Source organism: Periplaneta americana, chromosome 12, assembly GCF_040183065.1.
Source record: "Periplaneta americana isolate PAMFEO1 chromosome 12, P.americana_PAMFEO1_priV1, whole genome shotgun sequence".
In the NCBI taxonomy this organism is placed as follows: Eukaryota; Metazoa; Arthropoda; class Insecta; order Blattodea; family Blattidae; genus Periplaneta; species Periplaneta americana.
The window spans coordinates 160,995,602-161,015,688 of record NC_091128.1 but is presented as its reverse complement, the minus strand read 5'-3'; the positions used below and the strand labels follow the sequence as shown (position 1 = coordinate 161,015,688).

At 37.1% G+C, this 20,087-nt stretch overlaps 1 protein-coding gene across 3 annotated transcripts; it reads right to left on the bottom strand.

Annotated features, from left to right (window-relative positions):
* Nucleotides 1–2,056: 2,056 nt before the first annotated feature.
* LOC138711079 (ATP-binding cassette sub-family B member 10, mitochondrial) lies at nucleotides 2,057–19,978 on the bottom strand. Of its 3 annotated transcripts, XM_069842393.1 has the most exons (12): nucleotides 19,711–19,978; nucleotides 19,259–19,604; nucleotides 18,375–18,575; nucleotides 18,087–18,289; nucleotides 15,592–15,702; nucleotides 14,598–14,768; nucleotides 13,092–13,323; nucleotides 11,228–11,514; nucleotides 9,830–10,057; nucleotides 9,711–9,745; nucleotides 5,997–6,106; nucleotides 2,057–4,084 (listed from the first exon to the last, which is right to left on the bottom strand). In XM_069842393.1, exons 2-12 carry the CDS (start codon nucleotides 19,578–19,580, stop codon nucleotides 3,942–3,944), a joined length of 2,043 nt encoding a protein of 680 aa, XP_069698494.1. In that variant the 5' UTR covers nucleotides 19,581–19,604; nucleotides 19,711–19,978; the 3' UTR covers nucleotides 2,057–3,941. The 3 variants fall into 3 exon arrangements, with proteins under 3 accessions (XP_069698494.1, XP_069698493.1, XP_069698495.1); XM_069842392.1 differs by having other exon boundaries at nucleotides 19,259–19,978; XM_069842394.1 differs by lacking the exon at nucleotides 19,259–19,604 and having other exon boundaries at nucleotides 19,841–19,968.
* Between the last annotated feature and the right edge of the window lie 109 nt (nucleotides 19,979–20,087).

The following is a 20,087-nucleotide window of genomic DNA, read 5'->3' as shown; positions in this document are numbered from 1 at the left end:
AACAGAGAAGTTTATTTTGCATCACATTACCGCATAACCATTTTTTGCCCATACCAGGATGCAATAGAAACTCGCGTTTTAAGATTATGTGTCAGAAAAATTATCAGCGATGTCGTAGGTATCTCGGTAGTCTCTCTCTTTATTTAAAACTTCCTTTCTTTTAGTATTATTTCTTCTCGAAAAAGGACACTCTAACAATGAATTAACTGCACCAGCATTATTTCTCTCATTTGTTTCTGTTTATATTTTCCCAAAATACATAACATTGGCCCAGATTCACTACTGTACTACGAAGTACAATAGTAGAACACCCTCGCTTATGTCATAAACTGAGACATAAGGGGAGAGAATCAAGTGGGTTTCTACCTGCCAAAGAGCTGAAATTTTGTTATTTATGGCCTAGTTAGGAAGACAAGTCACCACTGCTATTCCCACCCCACTCTACCCTTGAGGCCGGCCCATGGATGGGACGAGTGAAACCTGACCAGGCCAGCCGAATTGTGCCTCAGCTACAACGTTTTAAGCGTAAACTCAAAGCCCACGAAAGGACATGAAATGCATTAAGCCAGACCCGGCACGAACGATTCTGGCCTCAGGAACAAATTTTACTGCAAAACAGGTCTATATACATCAAAGTTTTCAAATGCTTCTACAGCGATATATACTTCATTAAATAACTAATATCTATATATATAATTTGAACTGGTAATGGAAATTACGGGAAAACAGCTGAACGGATTTTAATAAATGGCCCCTCATTTTGAAGCTTGGAACCCAAAGTTTTTCGTAAAAGTAGTAGTTTTCAGTGAAATGTCAATTTTCCTACATAATTTTCCTATTTTTCAAAATTCATCTGTTGTCAGTTTTGAGAACTAATTTTATCGAATCACGGCCGACTTGATTGAATTTCAGAAGAAAACACACACTACAATAAACAATAGGCTATTACACGAAGGCCATGACCTGCAGGATTGCCGACATATTTAGAGCTCAATTCAATTTGTTATTAAAAACTGATTCTGCAGTGTATAATAATTTTCTGAGTACAGCTGTGTATTGGATATTCAAATCTACGAAACTTGAGGTGGTTTGATGACATTATTATCATTAGAAATTAAATATTATTATAGTTAATATCATGATGCATCTATTTTTCATTAATTGTACATAATATTGATGACATGAAAGTGAAACGTTTTGAGGTTATGTAAGTAAATGTAGAGAATATCTTAATTTAGATCTTCATTTCTATAATTTACTGAGTGGCTGCTATATATAACTACAAAACTTAAGATAATAATATTGTTATTAAACATCAAATATTTTTATACTTATTAACCCAGTGGGGTTGGGTCTTTTTAATATACTTAATGGCGGTGTAGTGTAGATATTGATATGTGTCATTGTCTTCAGTATTGGCTCGAGAGAGCGCAAAAATTACAGTTCCTAAGGAAAGATCAAAAGGTATTGCTTACTGATAAAATAAGAGGCCTAGAAAATTTTGTAGTCTCCAGATCATTTCAACAAGATCTCTTAGTAGGATAAAATGATTTTACGCTCTACATTTCAAATTTTACATGCAGCAGCTATACGAAAATGCTGTTGTTCGAATGCTTAGCAAACCTGACTTTTTTTTAACTTTCGCCTACAATCCACAATGACCTGAAATAGCTACTGCTATCGTCCTGACATTGATACTTGCGTTTTCGCGTTGAAACTCAAAAACTGAAGTTGGATAGGTTCAAGAAAAAGTATTTGGCCTAAAAAAAATCCATTCAGAGGGAGTATGTTTCATTATTATGGAAGCAAATAACTATCAAAAAGACAAGTATTCTTCATTGAAAATAAATCTGAAAAATTTTTATTTGAACGTCTAACGAACTTAGTTTGCAGCAGCATTTACTGCACAAGCCACTAGTATTATATAAAAACACAAAATTTGATTTCAGTTAAGCCAAGTGACTGAGGCCCGGCCTCACTTGCCTCAGTCAATCAGCCGCCACTGGTTGGGATATGATGGTAAACAATATAAATTTATTCAAATTTAACAGTTGGAAATGTTTTACTAATAAATAATTTTAATATAAAAACAGCAGAAAAATATTATTACATATACATTCATTTTATACAAATAAGTATATTCATTGCACTGATTACTATTCTGGAAAATTAACTTCAACACCTCCTGTTACCAGAACTAATGATTACTATTTGAAACTATCTTATTATTTTCTAGCAGGACTGTGGCAAATTACATTAAATGTAAAACCGATTTCTTGGACAGGTGCCAAGTTTATCATATTCTTAATTCCTCAGGCTTGGGATTTAGTCCTTGCAAGGAGGGGCTATAATTTTGGTGGTTAGTACTGTTTTCAATGGAAGTTCATTACTTTGTGCAGTAAAGTTATACAATGCTCAAAGGTTGCAGTGTCGTTTACAGCGAAAGTAGCCACCTTTTTACACAGAGTACTTAAATTCCTCCTCCTTCCTTCAGTTCGCAGCAGCAGCCTAGACGTGAGACTGGTAACCAAGAGGTTCCAAGTTCGAGACCTATTTACTGTACCTTTTTTTTTACGATTTTATCATGACATTCTACAGTTCCGGCTACCAATGTAAATAATATGTTTCGACGTCTTTTTGGTGTATTTAAAATAATCCACGAAAAGGGATGAATTGTTTGTACTTTTTAAACATATCAAGAGAAAAAAATCGTGAAGTATATTGAGAAAAGTTCCAATTTTGTCTCTCATCAGAATACCAGTAAAATGCTCTTTTCTAAACTGTTCCTGTTTTTAGACTATTTCTAATCTTAATATTTGCTTTTTTAACTGTTATCATCTTCATAAGTTACATTAAGATCAATATTCTTAGGAACAGGTTTAGTACACCTCAGGTACCTTTAAAAATCCGAATTATATTTTTTCTAAAATAATAGTGTAATACCGATTTTAATTTTAAAATATCTGCATTATATAGGTAATAGTTATTTTAGTTGACTGACAAATTACAAATATATTGTGTAACATATAAAAATATTAATAAATAAATAACTACTGAAGCTTTCCTGGCGACGTGATAACTCAAAATTTTCTCGGGCTTCCAGCCAGGTCATAAGTTAGTGATCCACCAACTTATGACCTGGCTGGAAGCCCGAGAAAATTTTGAGTTGATAAATAAAGTTGCTACTAACAATACAAAAAAAACTCCAGTAAAAGTCACGATATACTGGGTGTTCAGTTCAAAGTGTGTCATGGCTCGCTGTATGCCGTCATGTGGCTAGCCGATGAGCCTAGAGAATTCAATTTTCCTACACTTCCGCAGAGGTGTATTACTTATATTCAAGAAAAGTTGCCTAGTAAGCACGGCGTTCATTCAGAAGAGTACTTACCGATACGTACAGTAACGCCGGTAATGGCAGGAATGTGAACTGTTTCGAAACATGTACTGAGGTGAGTTTTTTCTTACTGTCGGGATATGTGAAGGGGGTTAAGACGATTACTTACGTATTTGTTGATATTAATTTCGACGGTCAACATGGACACGGAGCATTTGATTTGTATTGTGGAATGTTGCCGTACGCAACCAATGTACAACTTGCAAAACACAGTTCGAAAGAGGTTATGGTAGCACACAGACTGTACAGACCGCCATCTGTTGCTACGACATTAAAGGTATACCGTACACGTTCTCAAGTTCAGATTGAACGCCTTGATTAATAGGCAACTTCTCTGACACAAAAGCTGAAACTCGCTTCAAATCGCTGACTCATCAACAGTGACGTCATGACACACTTTGAAATGAACACCCACTATAAATTGGGATGAAAGGAAGGAAACAGAAATTCTGCTATAAGAAGGCCGCATATTTAAGTATGTGTGATGTGGCATCAGACAGTCAGTTCCTGCAGAACTGACAGGTGACAACTATCATGATGAGAACAGTTACCCACGCAACTGTGCCCGGTCACTGGCAGCAAATGTTTGATGCTGAATCAGCTTTCTGAACACACCATTCTCAATGGACAGAAGTTCACTGTATGTTCCCTTCTCCACCAGATGTCCTTGTTCTAGCACAGCAATTTGATCTGTGACAAAAGAGAAATATTTCAATAAATACATTATGGCTGCAAAAGGGTATCTGTCGGATACAGGGGGGAGAGCCATTAATCCTTCCCATTGAAGGCCTTAAGGAACCAACCTGGACAAATACCCAATGTCCCACCCCTACCTTCCCGTGGTGCAGCTGTTAGTAAGCATAATTTTACAAGCTGAACTAAAGGGAGGAGCTACTCATCCATTAGCACTGGTCAGCTTGATGAGTTAATGACTGAATTTGATATAATTTTCCTCTATTCAATACCTAATTCCCTCTTTACCCTTTCCTATCCAGTCCTCTGACTGAACTCTTACTTTTTTCGACCCCAACGGCATTAGAGCATTCGAGGCCTAGGGGTTCATTTCCCTTTCCACCTCTTTCTACTTCTCTGTTCCTAGTGCTGACCTGCTATGGCACTAAAATCGTCCTCCAGTGGCTTAAGGAGGGAAAGCTGGTGATCAACAAGATCTCCCAGCTAGGTCCAATGGACCCGTCGACCAACAGCAGGTGTGGTCCTCCAGACATTCTGGGGGTTGTGTGTGAATGAAGTAGCCACCAAAACGTTAAAATATGGTGTTCACTTAAATCGGCTACAACTTGCCATTTTCACTCCAATATGAAATGAGTACCATTAAGGTAAAATTATCCGGAGGTAAAATAGTCCCCCAATCGGATCTCCGGGTGGGGACTACTTTAATGGTACAGAATCAACTAAATATCTTACAATGGAATGCTAGCAGTATGACGAATTGGAATATATCAGTCCCCTAACTGCCCATTGTGCAACTCAAACCAAGAAATGGATTCGGAACATCTCAAAATCTGTGGTTCAGTGGCTGACCATGATAATATCTTTGAAAAATATTGGAGTGCAAGAGGTCAAATGACTTTATTGTCAAACGCCTGGCATTAGAAAACAACAACATAAATACATTATAAAGTAAGAAAGCTGAATGCCATCTGCAGAAAAGAACCAATCCATAAAGTCTGAAGCTCTGAATCGTAAGCAATGTCATTAATTTCAGGGGGTTATTCTTTGAGATATCTCAATCAAAAAAGTTTAATACAATTTGGTCGCTTTTGCTTTCTTTTAGAGATAAGAATTGAAGAGTCCACTGCAAGAATGATGGATGTCACTTTCTTGTCGAAAATGAACCAAAACTGTCAATGCATAGCTTACGACATATAGAATGTACATAGAGAGTTATATGGCATTAACACTGATAGACATTGTCCAGTAAGGATCGGAAAATCACAGTTAAGCTTTGAGCACTAAGCATTTCAAACTTTCAATTGCTTCTCCTGCAAAATGTATTCCAAATGACATCCATCATTCTTGCAGTGGACTCTTCAATTGTTTTATATGAAACATTTCATAGCATATTTTGGGAAATCCATTGACTTAATTTCCAATATGCTCAGTCAATTTAAGAGAGCAGTGTATCATGATAATAAATGGTCGAAAGAATTTTAGTTTTGTCCTTTAAATGTGTAGGAATTTGATCCAAAAAAAATGCAACAGTCCACACCTGTGGAGTAACGATCAGCGTGTTTTGCCGCGAAACCAGGTGGCCCGGGTTCGAATCCCGGTCGGGGCAAGTTACCTGGTTGAGGTTTTTTCCGGGGTTTTCCCTCAACCCAATACGAGCAAATGCTGGGTAACTTTCGGTGCTGGACCCCGGACTCATTTCACCGGCATTGTCACCTTCACATCATTCAGACGCTAAATAACCTAGATGTTGATAAAGCGTCGTAAAATAACCCAATAAAAAAATAAATGCAACATTTTAAAATTCCTTTACAGAACGATTTTGTCAGATCAAATTTCTGCACATTTAAAGACAAAACTAATATTCTTTCGATCACTTATCATAATAATTTTTTATTTAAAAAGTATTTACCTGCATTGCGGATAGTGGAGAGTCTGTGAGCAATGGTGAGCACAGTTCGTCCTTTCATGATGCGCTCCAAGGCCTCTTGGACTAGATACTCACTCTCTGCATCCAGCGCACTGCAACACAAAACAGTGCCCTTACATTGCGCATCCTTCTACGAAGATTGCACCAATCAGGTTGTGTCTTATGTGGTTGGCACAAAGTACGTGTCATTTTAGCCCACATCACTATACAACATCAGCCACATGCATCATGGAGAACTCTTCTATGCCTCCAGTCCACACCTGTGGAGTAACGGTCAGCATGTCTGGCTGCGAAACCAGGTGGCCCGGGTTCGAATCCCGGTTGGGGCAAGTTACCTAGTTGAGGTTTTTTCCGTGGTTTTCCCTCAACCCAATACGAGCAAATGCTGGGTAACTTTCGGTGCTGGACTCTGGACTCATTTCACCGGCATTATCACCTTCATTTCTTTCAGACGCTAAATAACCTGAGATGTTGATACAGCGTCATAAAATAACCCATAAAATAAAAAATAATAAAATCTATGCCTTCACACTTACTGAATGTATAGCTCAAGCTTGTTTTAAGAGACTTACAACCAATTTAATGTCCATTTTAATAATGGACGTAATAATAATAATAATAATAATAATAATAACAATAATAATAATGCTGAAAGTGATCACGAAGAGAAAAAGAAACTGCCTGGGTCACTGGCAAAGAAGAAACTACGTAGTGAAGGATGCACTAAATGGCAAAAAAGTTTGGGACAGAAGAAGATATCTGATTATAGACGACATTAAGATATATGGCTCATAAGAGGAAGGCAGAAAATAGGAAAGATTGGAGAATGCTGGGTTTGCAGTGAAGGACTTCCCCTTAGGCAGAAAACTATGAATGAAGAATGAATGAATGGATATTCAACTCACAATCTTTCCTTAATAATTTTTTCTTGTTGCTGTCAAAAATTGACAATGTTCAGATTTTAATTTAAGTTTTCATTAAATTTGTTCACCTTCTTTTTATAATTTTCTTGGAAAATTACAGTAATGAGTATTAATACTCAATAATATAAATATTTGCTTAAGTCGAAATTGCGATAGAAAATCTGAAAAAGTACAAGTCTCCAGGTATCGATCAAATTCCAGCAGAATTAATACAAGAGGGTGGGAGTGCATTATATAGCGAAATTTATAAACTTGTACTTGCTATTTGGGAAAAGGAAATTGTACCAGAACAATGGAAGGAGTCCATAATTGTACCTATTTTTAAAAAGGGGGACAAAACCAACTGTGGTAACTTTCGAGGAATATCACTTTTGTTGACGTCGTACAAAATTTTGTCCAATATTCTTTTGAGAAGATTAACTCCGTACGTAGATGAAATTATTGGGGATCATCAGTGCGGTTTTCGGCGTAATAGATCGACTATTGATCAGATTTTTTGTATTCGACAGATAATGGAGAAAAAATGGGAGTATAAGGGTACAGTACATCAGTTATTCATAGATTTCAAAAAGGCATATGACTCGGTTAAGAGGGAAGTATTATATGATATTCTTATTGAATTTGGTATTCCCAAGAAACTAGTTCGATTAATTAAAATGTGTCTCAGTGAAACGTACAGCAGAGTCCGTATAGGTCAGTTTCTATCTGATGCTTTTCCAATTCACTGCGGGCTAAAGCAAGGAGATGCACTATCACCTTTACTTTTTAACTTCGCTCTAGAATATGCCATTAGGAAAGTTCAGGATAACAGGCAGGGTTTGGAATTGAACGGGTTACATCAGCTTCTTGTCTATGCGGATGACGTGAATATGTTAGGAGAAAATACACAAACGATTAGGGAAAACACGGAAATTTTACTTGAAGCAAGTAGAGCGATCGGTTTGGAAGTAAATCCCGAAAAGACAAAGTATATGATTATGTCTCGTGACCAGAATATTGTACGAAATGGAAATATAAAAATTGGAGATTTATCCTTCGAAGAGGTGGAAAAATTCAAATATCTTGGAGCAACAGTAACAAATATAAATGACACTCGGGAGGAAATTAAACGCAGAATAAATATGGGAAATGCGTGTTATTATTCGGTTGAGAAGCTCTTATCATCCAGTCTGCTGTCGAAAAATCTGAAAGTTAGAATTTATAAAACAGTTATATTACCGGTTCTTCTGTATGGTTGTGAAACTTGGACTCTCACTCTGAGAGAGGAACATAGGTTCAGGGTGTTTGAGAATAAGGTGCTAAGGAAAATATTTGGGGCTAAGTGGGATGAAGTTACAGGAGAATGGAGAAAGTTACACAACACAGAACTGCACGCATTGTATTCTTCACCTGACATAATTAGGAACATTAAATCCAGACGTTTGAGATGGGCAGGGCATGTAGCACGTATGGGCGAATCCAGAAATGCATATAGAGTGTTAGTTGGGAGACCGGAGGGAAAAAGACCTTTAGGGAGGCCGAGACGTAGATGGGAGGATAATATTAAAATGGATCTGAGGGAGGTGGGGTATGATGATAGAGACTGGATTAATCTTGCACAGGATAGGGACCGCTGGCGGGCTTATGGGAGGGCGGCAATGAACCTTCGGGTTCCTTAAAAGCCATTTGTAAGTAAGTAAGTAAGTAACTAGTAATAAAATATTCACATAACAATTTCAGTCGAGATACAAGGAAGAAGAAATGACCACTTTGATGGGAATGGTAATGTAATGTCCATATGTTTGATTTTATCACTGTGTTTACCATACCGGTAATTGGTGACAGGAAATTATCTTCACGCTTTCACTTATTTTCTTATTTTGCAAGTTCAGAGATAGCAAATTGTATATAAATAGATATTTAGAACATTCTAAATTGTCGACCTATCTGGGGATGAAGGGGGGGGGGGGGTGGCGTTTTAAAACTTTCTGAAAGAATTTTGTTCTATTAAAAACAAGAAAGACACTTCATCTTCACACAATTCTCCTAGCTTCCTTGTTTGGTATGTTAAATGTTATTTTTCTCTATTTAAACTGAAACATGTTTCACTTCACTGTATTGAACACCAGTTAGAAGAACAGCTTTGCGGGGGCAATCTTCTTTAGTGTGATGGTGATGAATCCACAAATATCAAGCAGCACAAATGACTGAAAATCTTCGAAGAAAGATCTCAGTAAATTTCACCATCTGCTTCATCTACGACTCTAAGCTTGCTCATTGAGTGTGAGGAACGTAATTCTTTATGATGTCAGACTATTGGTGTCTCAATATTTCTCAGGGTTTTCTCCAGGCTGATACAGAATAAAGTTGTTATAGTACAAGTTTTGTTAAGATGTAAGTGTTATACAAGACATAAATGATTTCATTTATCTGTTTCGAATGATGGTTAAAGAAAAAGCGTGCAAACAAGAATACTGTACTTGTTTTTTTTTTTTTTCCTTGGGTTATTTTACGACACTGTATCAACATCTACGTTATTTAGCATCTGAATGATATGAAGGTGATAATGCCGGTGAAATGAGTCCGGGGTCCAGCACCTAAAGTTACCCAGCATTTGCTCGTATTGGGTTGAGGGAAAACCCCGGAAAAAAACCTCAACCAGGTAACTTGTCCCGACCGGAATTCAAACCCGGGCCACCTGGTTTCGCGGCCAGACGCGCTGACCATTACTCCACAGATGTGGACCGTACTTGTTGATGTAAAGAATTTTTACTCTAGTCGAGTTATGACTCACCTTGTGGCCTCGTCCAGTAACAGGATTCTGGGATTCTGGAACGAAAGACAAGACCGAGTGAGTAACATAGATACCGCGTCACTACCTCACCACTACCTCCCATGTGGAGCAGAGCTCACCTTCATGAGCGCCCTAGCAATGGCCACCCTCTGTTTCTGTCCTCCAGACAGCATAACGCCCCTCTCTCCAACTAAAGTGTCGAAGCCTTCAGGAAAGCTCTTGCAGATGAAGTCATACGCATTGGCTTCTTTTGCAACATCTATCAGCTGTTTTTCTGTTACTTTTGATGGGTCAAGTGCTCCGTACAGAATGTTTTCACGGATGGAGCACGAGAATAAGACAGGTTCCTACAAAGAAAGAGGTGGGTTTGTAGTGAAAGACCTACCCTTGGGCAGAACACTATGAATGAACATTCTTACCATAATTACATTAAAGTTTAATTAATGAGAACTTGGCAAATCTACTCCTAAATATACCCTACATATTGTTTAACTTCCTTTCTCAACTGAGATAATTTTGATATTGCTTTTATTTACAATGGTAAGGAGTTGTAATATTTTGAGACATATACTGTGTGTTCAGTTCAAAGTGTGTCATGGCTTGCTGTATGCCATCATGTGGCTAGTCGTTGAGCCTAGAGAATTCAATCTTCCTACACTTCCGCAAAGGCGTATTACCTGTGTGGCAGAGAAGATGCCTAGCAAGTACGGCGTTCATTCTGAAGAGTACTTACTGATACGTACTGTAACGCCGGTAGTGGCAGGAATGTGAACTGTTTGGAAACATGTATTGAGGTGAGTTTTTTTCTTACTGTGGGGATATGTGGAGAGGGTTAAGACGATTACTTACGTATTTGTTGACATTAACTTCGACGGTCAACATGGACACGGGGCATTTGATTTGTGTTGTGCAATGTTGCCGTACACAACCGATGATAACAAATACCCTGCGTACGACTTGCCCGCGCAAAACACAGTTCGAAAGAGGTTATGGTAGCACACAGACCGTACAGACTGCCATCTGTTGCTACGACGTTCAAGTTATACCGTACACGTTCGCAAGTTCAGATTGAACGCCTTGAATAATAGGCAACTTCTCTGACATAAAAGTTGAAACTCGCTTCAAAATCGCTGACTCATAACAGTGACATCATGACACACTTTGAAATGAACACTCAGTATAACACTGATCTAATGACATATTTAATAAAATTTAGTGTTATCAGTTTTATGTTATTTTTCAATATTATTCTCTTGAAGACTAAGAAAATGCTCCTTAAAAAATCTTCCTATCATCCTATTACTATATTTCAGACCCACACAGAATGTCCAGGCACAAGCATAGGCGACTTCCACCCTCTTCTCGACTGTGGGGCACAAAGTCCTGAAAATCTCAAAAATCCTTCTGATTCTTCAGGAATTCTTTCAGTCATGTCTTTTGCCAGGCAATAGCTCTCTCATATTCAGTTCATTCTGTCCGTCATCTAGTATCAACCGAATCTCACCAGGAATACCAACCTGACTGACTGTCCCAATGTGGCTTCGCAGCCAATAAGGATCTAGCTGTTGGATGGGTAATCCATCTAGATGAATAGTTCCCCCATCCGGATCATACAATCGCAGGAGCAGTGCTGCCAACGTGCTCTTTCCAGAGCCACTGGCGCCCACAATGGCTGTGATGGACCCCTTTGGTATGTCCAAAGTCAAATCATGGATGATGCGGGAGTCGGGTCGGGAAGGGTATGTGAATGACACGTTCTGGAACGTTATGCGACCTTCGGGCTCTTTCGTTGGCACCAGACCACCTAAAATCACAATAAAATATCAACATTTTTTATTCTTTATTTTCGTAAAACAGAAGAATTATAAAAACTGATTCAAAACTACGTAATTTTAATATTATATTTCTCACCACACAATTCATAGACTTAAAAAAAATTCGAAATCAGATCCTATCATGCCGGGTACACACAATCCGTTTCACAGCATTTTCTAGTGTTCATAAAATATGATCTTACTTCCCTAATGAAAGATGTATTTGCAGATGACACAAGTGTAGTAATTACAGCCAATAACTCCAACACATTCCAATCTTCAACAGAGGAAATTCTCCTCAAAATATGTGATTCATTCCGAGTCAATAAATTTGTATTAAATTGTAACAAAACTAACGTAATCCAATTTAAATCCTGCCCAAAGTCAACCTCGGAAATTTCAAGCATAATAATTAATAACAGGTCCCTAATAGAAAAAACAATAATAATGAAATTTCTTGGCTTACAAATCGATAACACATTAAATTGGAAAAATCATATTAAAGAAATTACCCCCAAACTAAATTCAGCATGTTTTGCTATTAGATCTATGCAAGAGTTAGTAAATATCAAAACTATGAAAACAATATACCTTACATACTTCCACTCGGTAATGAGTTTTGGGATAATATTCTGGGGAAATTACACAGATAGTAACAGTATATTCCTACTACAAAAAAAGAGTAATTAGAATAATAGTAGGTGCCAAATCTAGGGAATCATGTAGGAGCATTTTAAAAAACTACAAATAATGCCCATGGCTTGTCAGTGTATTTTCTCATTAATAAAATTCGTCATTTGAGATGGGCAGGGCATGTAGCACGTATGGGCGAATCCAGAAATGCATATAGAGTGTTAGTTGGGAGGCCGGAGGGAAAAAGACCTTTAGGGAGGCCGAGATGTAGATGGGAAGATAATACTAAAATGGATTTGAGGGCGGTAGGATATGATGATAGAGACTGGATTAATCTTGCTCAGGATAGGGACCAATGGCGGGCTTATGTGAGGGCGGTAATGAACCTCCGGGATCCTTAAAAGCCAGTAAGTAAGTAAAATTCGTCGTATGTAATCATGAAAACTTTGCAACTAATTCAACAGTTCATAGCATAAATACGCGTCAAAAAATGACTTTCATACTCCACCGGAAAGTCTGTCGTGCAATCAAAAAGGAGTGCGATATGACAGTAAAAGTTTTTTAATAGCCTCCCAATGGATATAAAAAATCAAACTCAAAACATAGGATTATTTAGGGCCAAATTAAAGATGTATCTAATTTTTCACACCTTCTATTCTGTAGGTGAATTTATGACATTCAACAATGCTTCATGAATATTTCTGTCTTGTATTAAGTATCGATACTAACCCCTTGTGTTGTACTAGTATATTGTAAAACTTTTCTGTATATATTTCAACTAGACTGTGACTATAATTAAGACTTTGCAGTACTATTAAGATTTTTTTGACATGTTCCATATTCTAGCTGTGGAGCGATGTACAAACACCATGGAATGTAAATAAATACAATACAATGCAAAACCTTCTTCACAAAAACTGCTGATAACACCCACCCGAAACTGGAATTGCTGGTGTCCTGTCCACCAACTCCCACAGTCTGGTACTTGCACCCAGCCCTCTATTCATCTCGGAGTAGAAGCTCGACAGACCGCCAATCGACACCCCAATGTAGCCTGCGTACAGCAGGAAGGCCGACAAGTTGCCCACTGTGAGGTTGCTGTCGCTGACCATGACACCTCCGTAGTACAACACAGACAGGATGATGATGTTACCACTGAAGCCTGTCTGGGTACAAAACGTGAACAGAAGGCACGGATTAAACCTTACGCAACAACAGGCCTGCTGGTTAATAGGTTTGCCACCTGTACTGCATCCTGACATGGCTGCAAGTTCAATGACAATGACTAATTCCTATGACATCAAAATTGCCAAATTCTCTCGTCAGGAATCCAGGACAGGTGATGATACTGCATACCTCAACGTGACTTACTTACAAATGGCAATTATAGTCAGACCATCGGATCTGTGCCCCCGTAAGATATGCGAACTGAACTCTAATTCCTTCTCAGCCTCGGTAATTCATTTCTCTCCCTGCATTCCTATATCTCTCTTTTCTATCTCTCTCCCTTTCTCTCCCCCACTACTCACAATTTTGGCCTTCTTGCGGGACAGTTTACAATATTTGCACTTGCAGTCCAGTGTTGCCAACTCAACATGAATACTGTAGCACGGAGTGGCGAAAGAAATATTATTAAGTACGTAATAGCATTTTGCGATGAAGCGAAACAAACAGGTCAATATCTGTTTCCTATAAATCAGGCAACGAAAAGAGCAGCTGATATCACAGGTGAGGCTTATTTTATTTCAATTGATTACCGTATGTATTAAAATTACTTACTTAACTAATACTAATAATACAACATTTTATGTAATTTATGTAGACAGGTCAGAACTCCTAATAAAGAAAATCAGGAGGGAGGGAGTCTGTGCAGGAGATGAAAAGCTAGAATCACCAGGGAGGAACAGACCAAGGGAACTTCTAATTATTGTAGATGATATGAACCTATGTATTTTAAGAAGAAAGATACAAGAATTTTATGCCGTTCAGAAAGAAGTTTCAACATTGAATAAATTACTGAAAAGTAATAATTTCCAAGGTTGGAGAGAAAAACTGCGGAAAGTGATTCGAGACATGGGATTTAGGTTTAAAAAATGTAGAAATACAAGATGTATTTCGATTGAAAGAAATAATATTGTAGCATGGAGGACCAGTTATTTATGACACCGTTTGACGGAAGTTTGGCAACATCCCTATTCGGCAAGGTTCGTGGCCTGCTGTTTAACGTGGTGGGAGGAAAGCGGGTGGAATGGAGTAAGTACAGGCGTTAACTTTTCCAAGAACGACGGCACAGATCCGATGGTCCGACAATAGTTGGATTTAGATGATGGCTATAATGTGCATGTCGTACTTTTTGTAAGGTTTTCAAGTGTTTGTTTAATGATAAAGTGGACTGCAGATTTCGTGGACAGGACACACAAACAGCTTAACATACACTTACCAAACCAAAAAATATTCCCCTTGCAAGAGATTCTCTATAAGCCAACTGTAGGACATGATGAATCTTGTCGCTGTACATTTGGTACTCTCTGCTTTCCTGGCTAAAGGCCTTCACTGTTCTGATGTTGGCAATTCTTTCTTCTGCTACTTGAGTTGCAGAAGCCAGTGAGTCCTCAAAGTGAGAGGGAAAAACAAATGAGTAATGAAAACATAATCTCTTATGAAATAGAAAGAACTTCAACTGTCTGTAATAAAAGTATTATTTTTTGCAGTGTAGTTACTATTTTCTAGTGAGATTTACGTAATATTAGTTCCTGAAAAGCTAATATGGCTGTCTTTTCAATGTCGCCAACTATTACCAGATATCACCAAAACTGGTGAAATCACAATGCTATGTACTGAAACAAGAACAATAATAATAATAATAATAATAATAATAATAATAATAATAATAATAATAATAATAATAATGATGTATTTATTAAATATTTATATACTTATGATTAATTGATCTAATATTAAAATATATTTTGCCTGGCAACATGTAATTCATTGGTTTGACTAAACAGTTTTAACTTTTATTTCAGGAATATTGACAGTTTCTTCAAATGCAAACAATGCTGTCAACATAAGTTAGAAAGTAATTGCCAGTTGTACTATTTCTCAGAATCAAAATTCGAAACAAAGTTGGCACAAGAAAATTCAACCTGACAACTAGAAAACCACGAAGTCCACTAGCATATGTAGTAATATGGGAAGATAGTTGTTTCACCCTTCCTTAGAATATGAAGTACGGAGACTAGGTCTAGAGGTGCCATACTGGTACACCTACTGGCACCACCTCTGATGACTAGATGTTTTGGAGTTAAGAGTTCTCAAAGGAAACAAAGGTATAAATAATAGGAAATAAAGGTATAAATAATAGCTTATACTGAAAGGGGCAAAATGTATCATTCGTATTAATATGGGCAATACACACCCAAGTTCCATCATACCTGGACAGACTTCGTGATCTTGCGCACAAATCTTCCATATATCACAGCCATCCCAGCAATAGGGGGAACAATGGCAAGGCCAACCAGCGCTAGTTGTGGTGACATGTAGAACTGAAATATGACATTCAACAGATATAGCTTGATGTGGATGATGATGATGACAGTAACAATAACAAGATTGGTAACAATAATAATAATAATAGTTTCTGTTAGTATAAACAAATTCTCTGAAGACTATCACTTCCTTTCTTGGTTGTCATCTCAATGAATACTCCTAGAAATGGGAAACAAGGGGACTGCTAGTAGCATAAATGCATTCATTCATCCATTAATTCATTCCCTCATACTTTATATACATTTATTACTAGAATTCAATTGGCAGGACAATATACTTACTTACTGGCTTTTAAGGAACCCAGAGGTTCATTGCCGCCCTCACATAAGCCCGCCATTGGTCCCTATCCTGAGCAAAATTAATCCATTCTCTATCATCATATCCCACCTCCCTCAAATCCATTTTAATATTATCTTCCCATCTACGTGTCGGCCTCCCTAAAGGTCTTTTTCCCTCCGGCCTCCCAACTAACACTCTATATGCATTTCTGGATTCGCCCATACATGCTACATGTCCTGCCCATCTCAAACGTCTGGATTTAATGTTCCTAATTATGTCAGGTGAAGGATACAATGCGTGCAGTTCTGTGTTGTGTAACTTTCTCCATTCTCCTGTAACTTCATCCCTCTTAGCCCCAAATATTTTCCTAAGCACCTTATTCTCAAACACCCTTAATCTCTGTTCCTCTCTCAAAGTGAGAGTCCAAGTTTCACAATCATAAAGAATAACCAGTAATATAACTGTTTTATAAATTCTAACTTTCAGATTTTTCGACAGCAGACTGGACGATAAAAGTTTCTCAACCGAATAATAACAGGCATTTCCCATATTTATTCTGTGTTTAATTTCCTCCCGAGTATAATTTATATTTGTTACTGTTGCTCTCAGATATTTGAACTTCTCCACCTCTTCAAAAGATAAATTTCCAATTTTTTTATTTCCATTTCGTACAATATTCTCGTCACGAGACATAATCATATACTTTGTCTTTTCGGGATTTACTTCCAAACCTATCTCTTTACTTACTTCCAGTAAAATTCCCGTGTTTTCCCTAATCGTCTGTGGATTTTCTCCTAACAAATTCACGTCATCCACATATACCAGCAGCTGATATAACCCGTTCAATTCCAAACCCTCTCTGTTATCCTGGACTTTCCTAAAGGCATACTCTAAAGCAAAGTTAAAAAAGTAAAAGTGATAGTGCATGTCCTTGCTTTAGCCCACAGTGAATTGGAAACGCATCTGACAGAAACTGACCTATAAATAGTTGCTGTTAGTATAATAAAATTCTCTGAAGACTATCATTTCCTTTCTTGGCAATTGTCCTCTCAATGAATACTGTACTCCTAGAAATGGGACTGCTAGTAGCATAAATGCAGTTTGATCTTTCCAGATCGTACAACTGTACGCATTTGTATTTACTGACTCCATACATGCATTCATTCATTCATTCATTCACTCATTTATTCATTCCATTCGTTAATTCTCTTATACATACATTCATTACTAGAATCCAATTGGCAGACAATATAGTACAATAATTACAACATGATGCGAAAGAAAAGAAACCAACAATACTGGATGAGTACATTGAAATGAGTAGTTATAGATTTATATTTGTTTTCAGTCTCCGAAATGGCTAAACCAGAAGCAACATGTTTTCGCATCAATTGTTGCCATATAATTATTCCAGATTCAAAGTTTAAAGCAATAGATATTAACAAGAGACAAACCGATCACTGCAGGGCCGCACATAGAGGGCACGGACACCATACGAGTGGTAGAGGGGGAACCATATTTTTCAAGGAGAGGAAGACACAAAATATTCACAAAACTTTTCATTACATGAAAGAAGAACTCTGTTAAATCACATATTACTGAAACAATAATCATGTTTTCAACAATTTTTATGTAGTAGGCTACTACTGAAGGGTTTTCATCTTTGTTGAGGCATTGTAATAAATTTGCCTTAGGTTGTTGTCTTAGTGTTGTGTTAAAAATACAGAATTTCAACATTCATTAAAATACTGACGATGGAGAGGGCCTTGACAAATTTTTGTAGGAGGCCCACAATTCCTATGGGCAGCCCTGATCACTGCTACACAAAGTGACATACCACTAATGTGGTCTGAAAAGGTAGGTTTTGCTGCATTCTCTCTGAGATCATGTTTATCTCTAGTAAGTAACTTACAGTAGACAAAATTTTACACGAGAAATTCCAATGAATTGTTCCATTCTTTCAATGTATCAATACTGTAGTCACTACCCCTAGCCCACAGTCTCCTCACGCCCATAAATACTTTTTGTTTTTGTCAGTTCAGAAATTGGAAACCACACTATAGACAATCTTATTGCTTAGCTTCATTTTGGGCTTACTGACCATCATGGAGACCCCAGCTGCTACCATTATGGTGGAACGCAGACCATCTGAGATGTTCATTGTAACAGATTGGCTGACAAGGGATGTGTCTGAAGATAATCTGTTTATCAGTTCTCCTGTCTTGTTCTTGTCAAAAAATGCAACCTCTTGTTTTACAATAGAGCCAAAAACTGTCTTCCGCAGAACCTGTGTGATGCGCTGGCCTGTGAGTGGAACAAAATCGTGAGTAGAGAAAATAGAGTTCAAAAACAAATATTCAACTGCCTTCTGAATCATGCCATCCTTTACCTGACACAGACATCAGGTACACACGTCCAAAATTACAAAGACCTCCTACCACGAAAACCCCTAGCAGAATTACGCTCAGCTTGTTGAGGTTTTCACGCATTTTTTGAGAGTCTGATGTGTAGATGACGTCTATTACCTTCCCCAAGCAAAATGGCACAGCCATTGTTACTGAACTCGAAACGAGCAGCAAGCATATTGCACCTGAAACATTTGCAATTACAGAATAAATGTTTATGTAATTTTAATAAGCTGAAAAAAAAATGTTTTGGAATTGTAGGTACTGGTATCTATTTATTAATTCTTTACAATCTGAATTGTTTCACCAAAAGAAAAGAAAAAAAAGTAACTGAGCAAAATTTTCCTGTATTAAGAACATTTTATGGTATTACTTTCAATATCAGCAAGTGTAAAGTATCACATAACTTGTAACGCAAAGGAACTAAACATTTCTTTATACTACTAATTCTCAATATTTTTCGACTACAAGTTTTTCTTTACTATTGTTTCAGATAGTTCCAGACATTTTCAATAGTTGTGCCAGATTTTATAACAGAAAATTCTGTCTTATGAAGGCATGACTTTGAAATATTCAATGCTCGTTTGCATGGAAATCAGAGGGATTTTATTTTTCTCTTAAGAATTTTAAAATAAAAAAAATGTGCTCTGGAATCGTAGGTACTAATACCTATTTATCATTTCATTAAAATCAGAACTGTTTCACCAAAACACTTTACCGGTTGTGCCTTCGAAGACGTACCGGTACGAGAATTTTAATATGGTAATTCTGTCTTGTAGGCACCCGTGGAAAAAAGAAAAAAATGCATTGTATTTTATTTTCTCTCCCTCTAAGAAATTTTATTTTTAAAATACAAAGCAGCACTTACCAAGCAACTTCCATCTTTCTGGTTTAGCTAATAATAATAATCTCCTTATTTCTGGCATGCTTACTAATAATTTTTTCTTCTGGGTCTCAACAGAGAGTCTTTTTATACTTGATACAGAAAATAATTTTGTTTTCATGGAAGGTCCCATTTGCAATGGGAAGGGCATATTTATTCGTGTAACAAAAGATGTATACGTTCTTTTCAAACACAGCCTGCATAGTAACTTTGGTTTATGTGTAATGACATGAAAAACTTGCTTTTCCATTATAAATGTTCCAATTAATTGTGAATGTTTCATAAAGAGCCCGTGTTGGAGAATCATTCTGTCTTGGATATGTTGACAGCACTGCAATAACACGAATTTAGGTTAAGAACGTCCATCCAATGCACTTATATATTTGGATTACACAATTCTTGTTACATCAACTATAAAATAAATATAATTCTCTCACAAATTAGTTAACACGTTATCAAGCTTTTACTCCATGAACGCCGAAGGGGGCGGGGTTAGACGTAATCACGTTCCGTACATTTCATACATTATATTAATTCTAACGCCATTATAGATCACAGTATACACACTTCATTTGAATTAATGCAAATTCTCTCTGCCCTTATTTCGCATATTTTTTGTAAAAAATGCAACCTCATTCCTTCCTATCTTCGCATACTTTAGAACATATGTGGGAATTTCCAATGTAAACAAGTACAAATCTGCAAATTAATTCCCTTTGAATGGACATTTCAAATGCTGCAGAAGATGTAGGGTACGTAACATTTAATAGAAAATATGTACATATGTAACGACTTAGTTTTAATTTTCGGTTAA

Coding starts and splice junctions, on each gene's coding strand:
- LOC138711079 (XM_069842392.1), bottom strand. CDS start 19,580: ATGATTCTCCAACACGGGCTCTTTATGAAACATTCACAATTAATTGGA. Junction 15,703..18,086: donor CAGCTGGGGTCTCCATGATG/GTCAGTAAGCCC, acceptor GTCATATTTCAG/TTCTACATGTCACCACAACT. Junction 6,107..9,710: donor TTACTGGACGAGGCCACAAG/GTGAGTCATAAC, acceptor TTTGTGTTGCAG/TGCGCTGGATGCAGAGAGTG.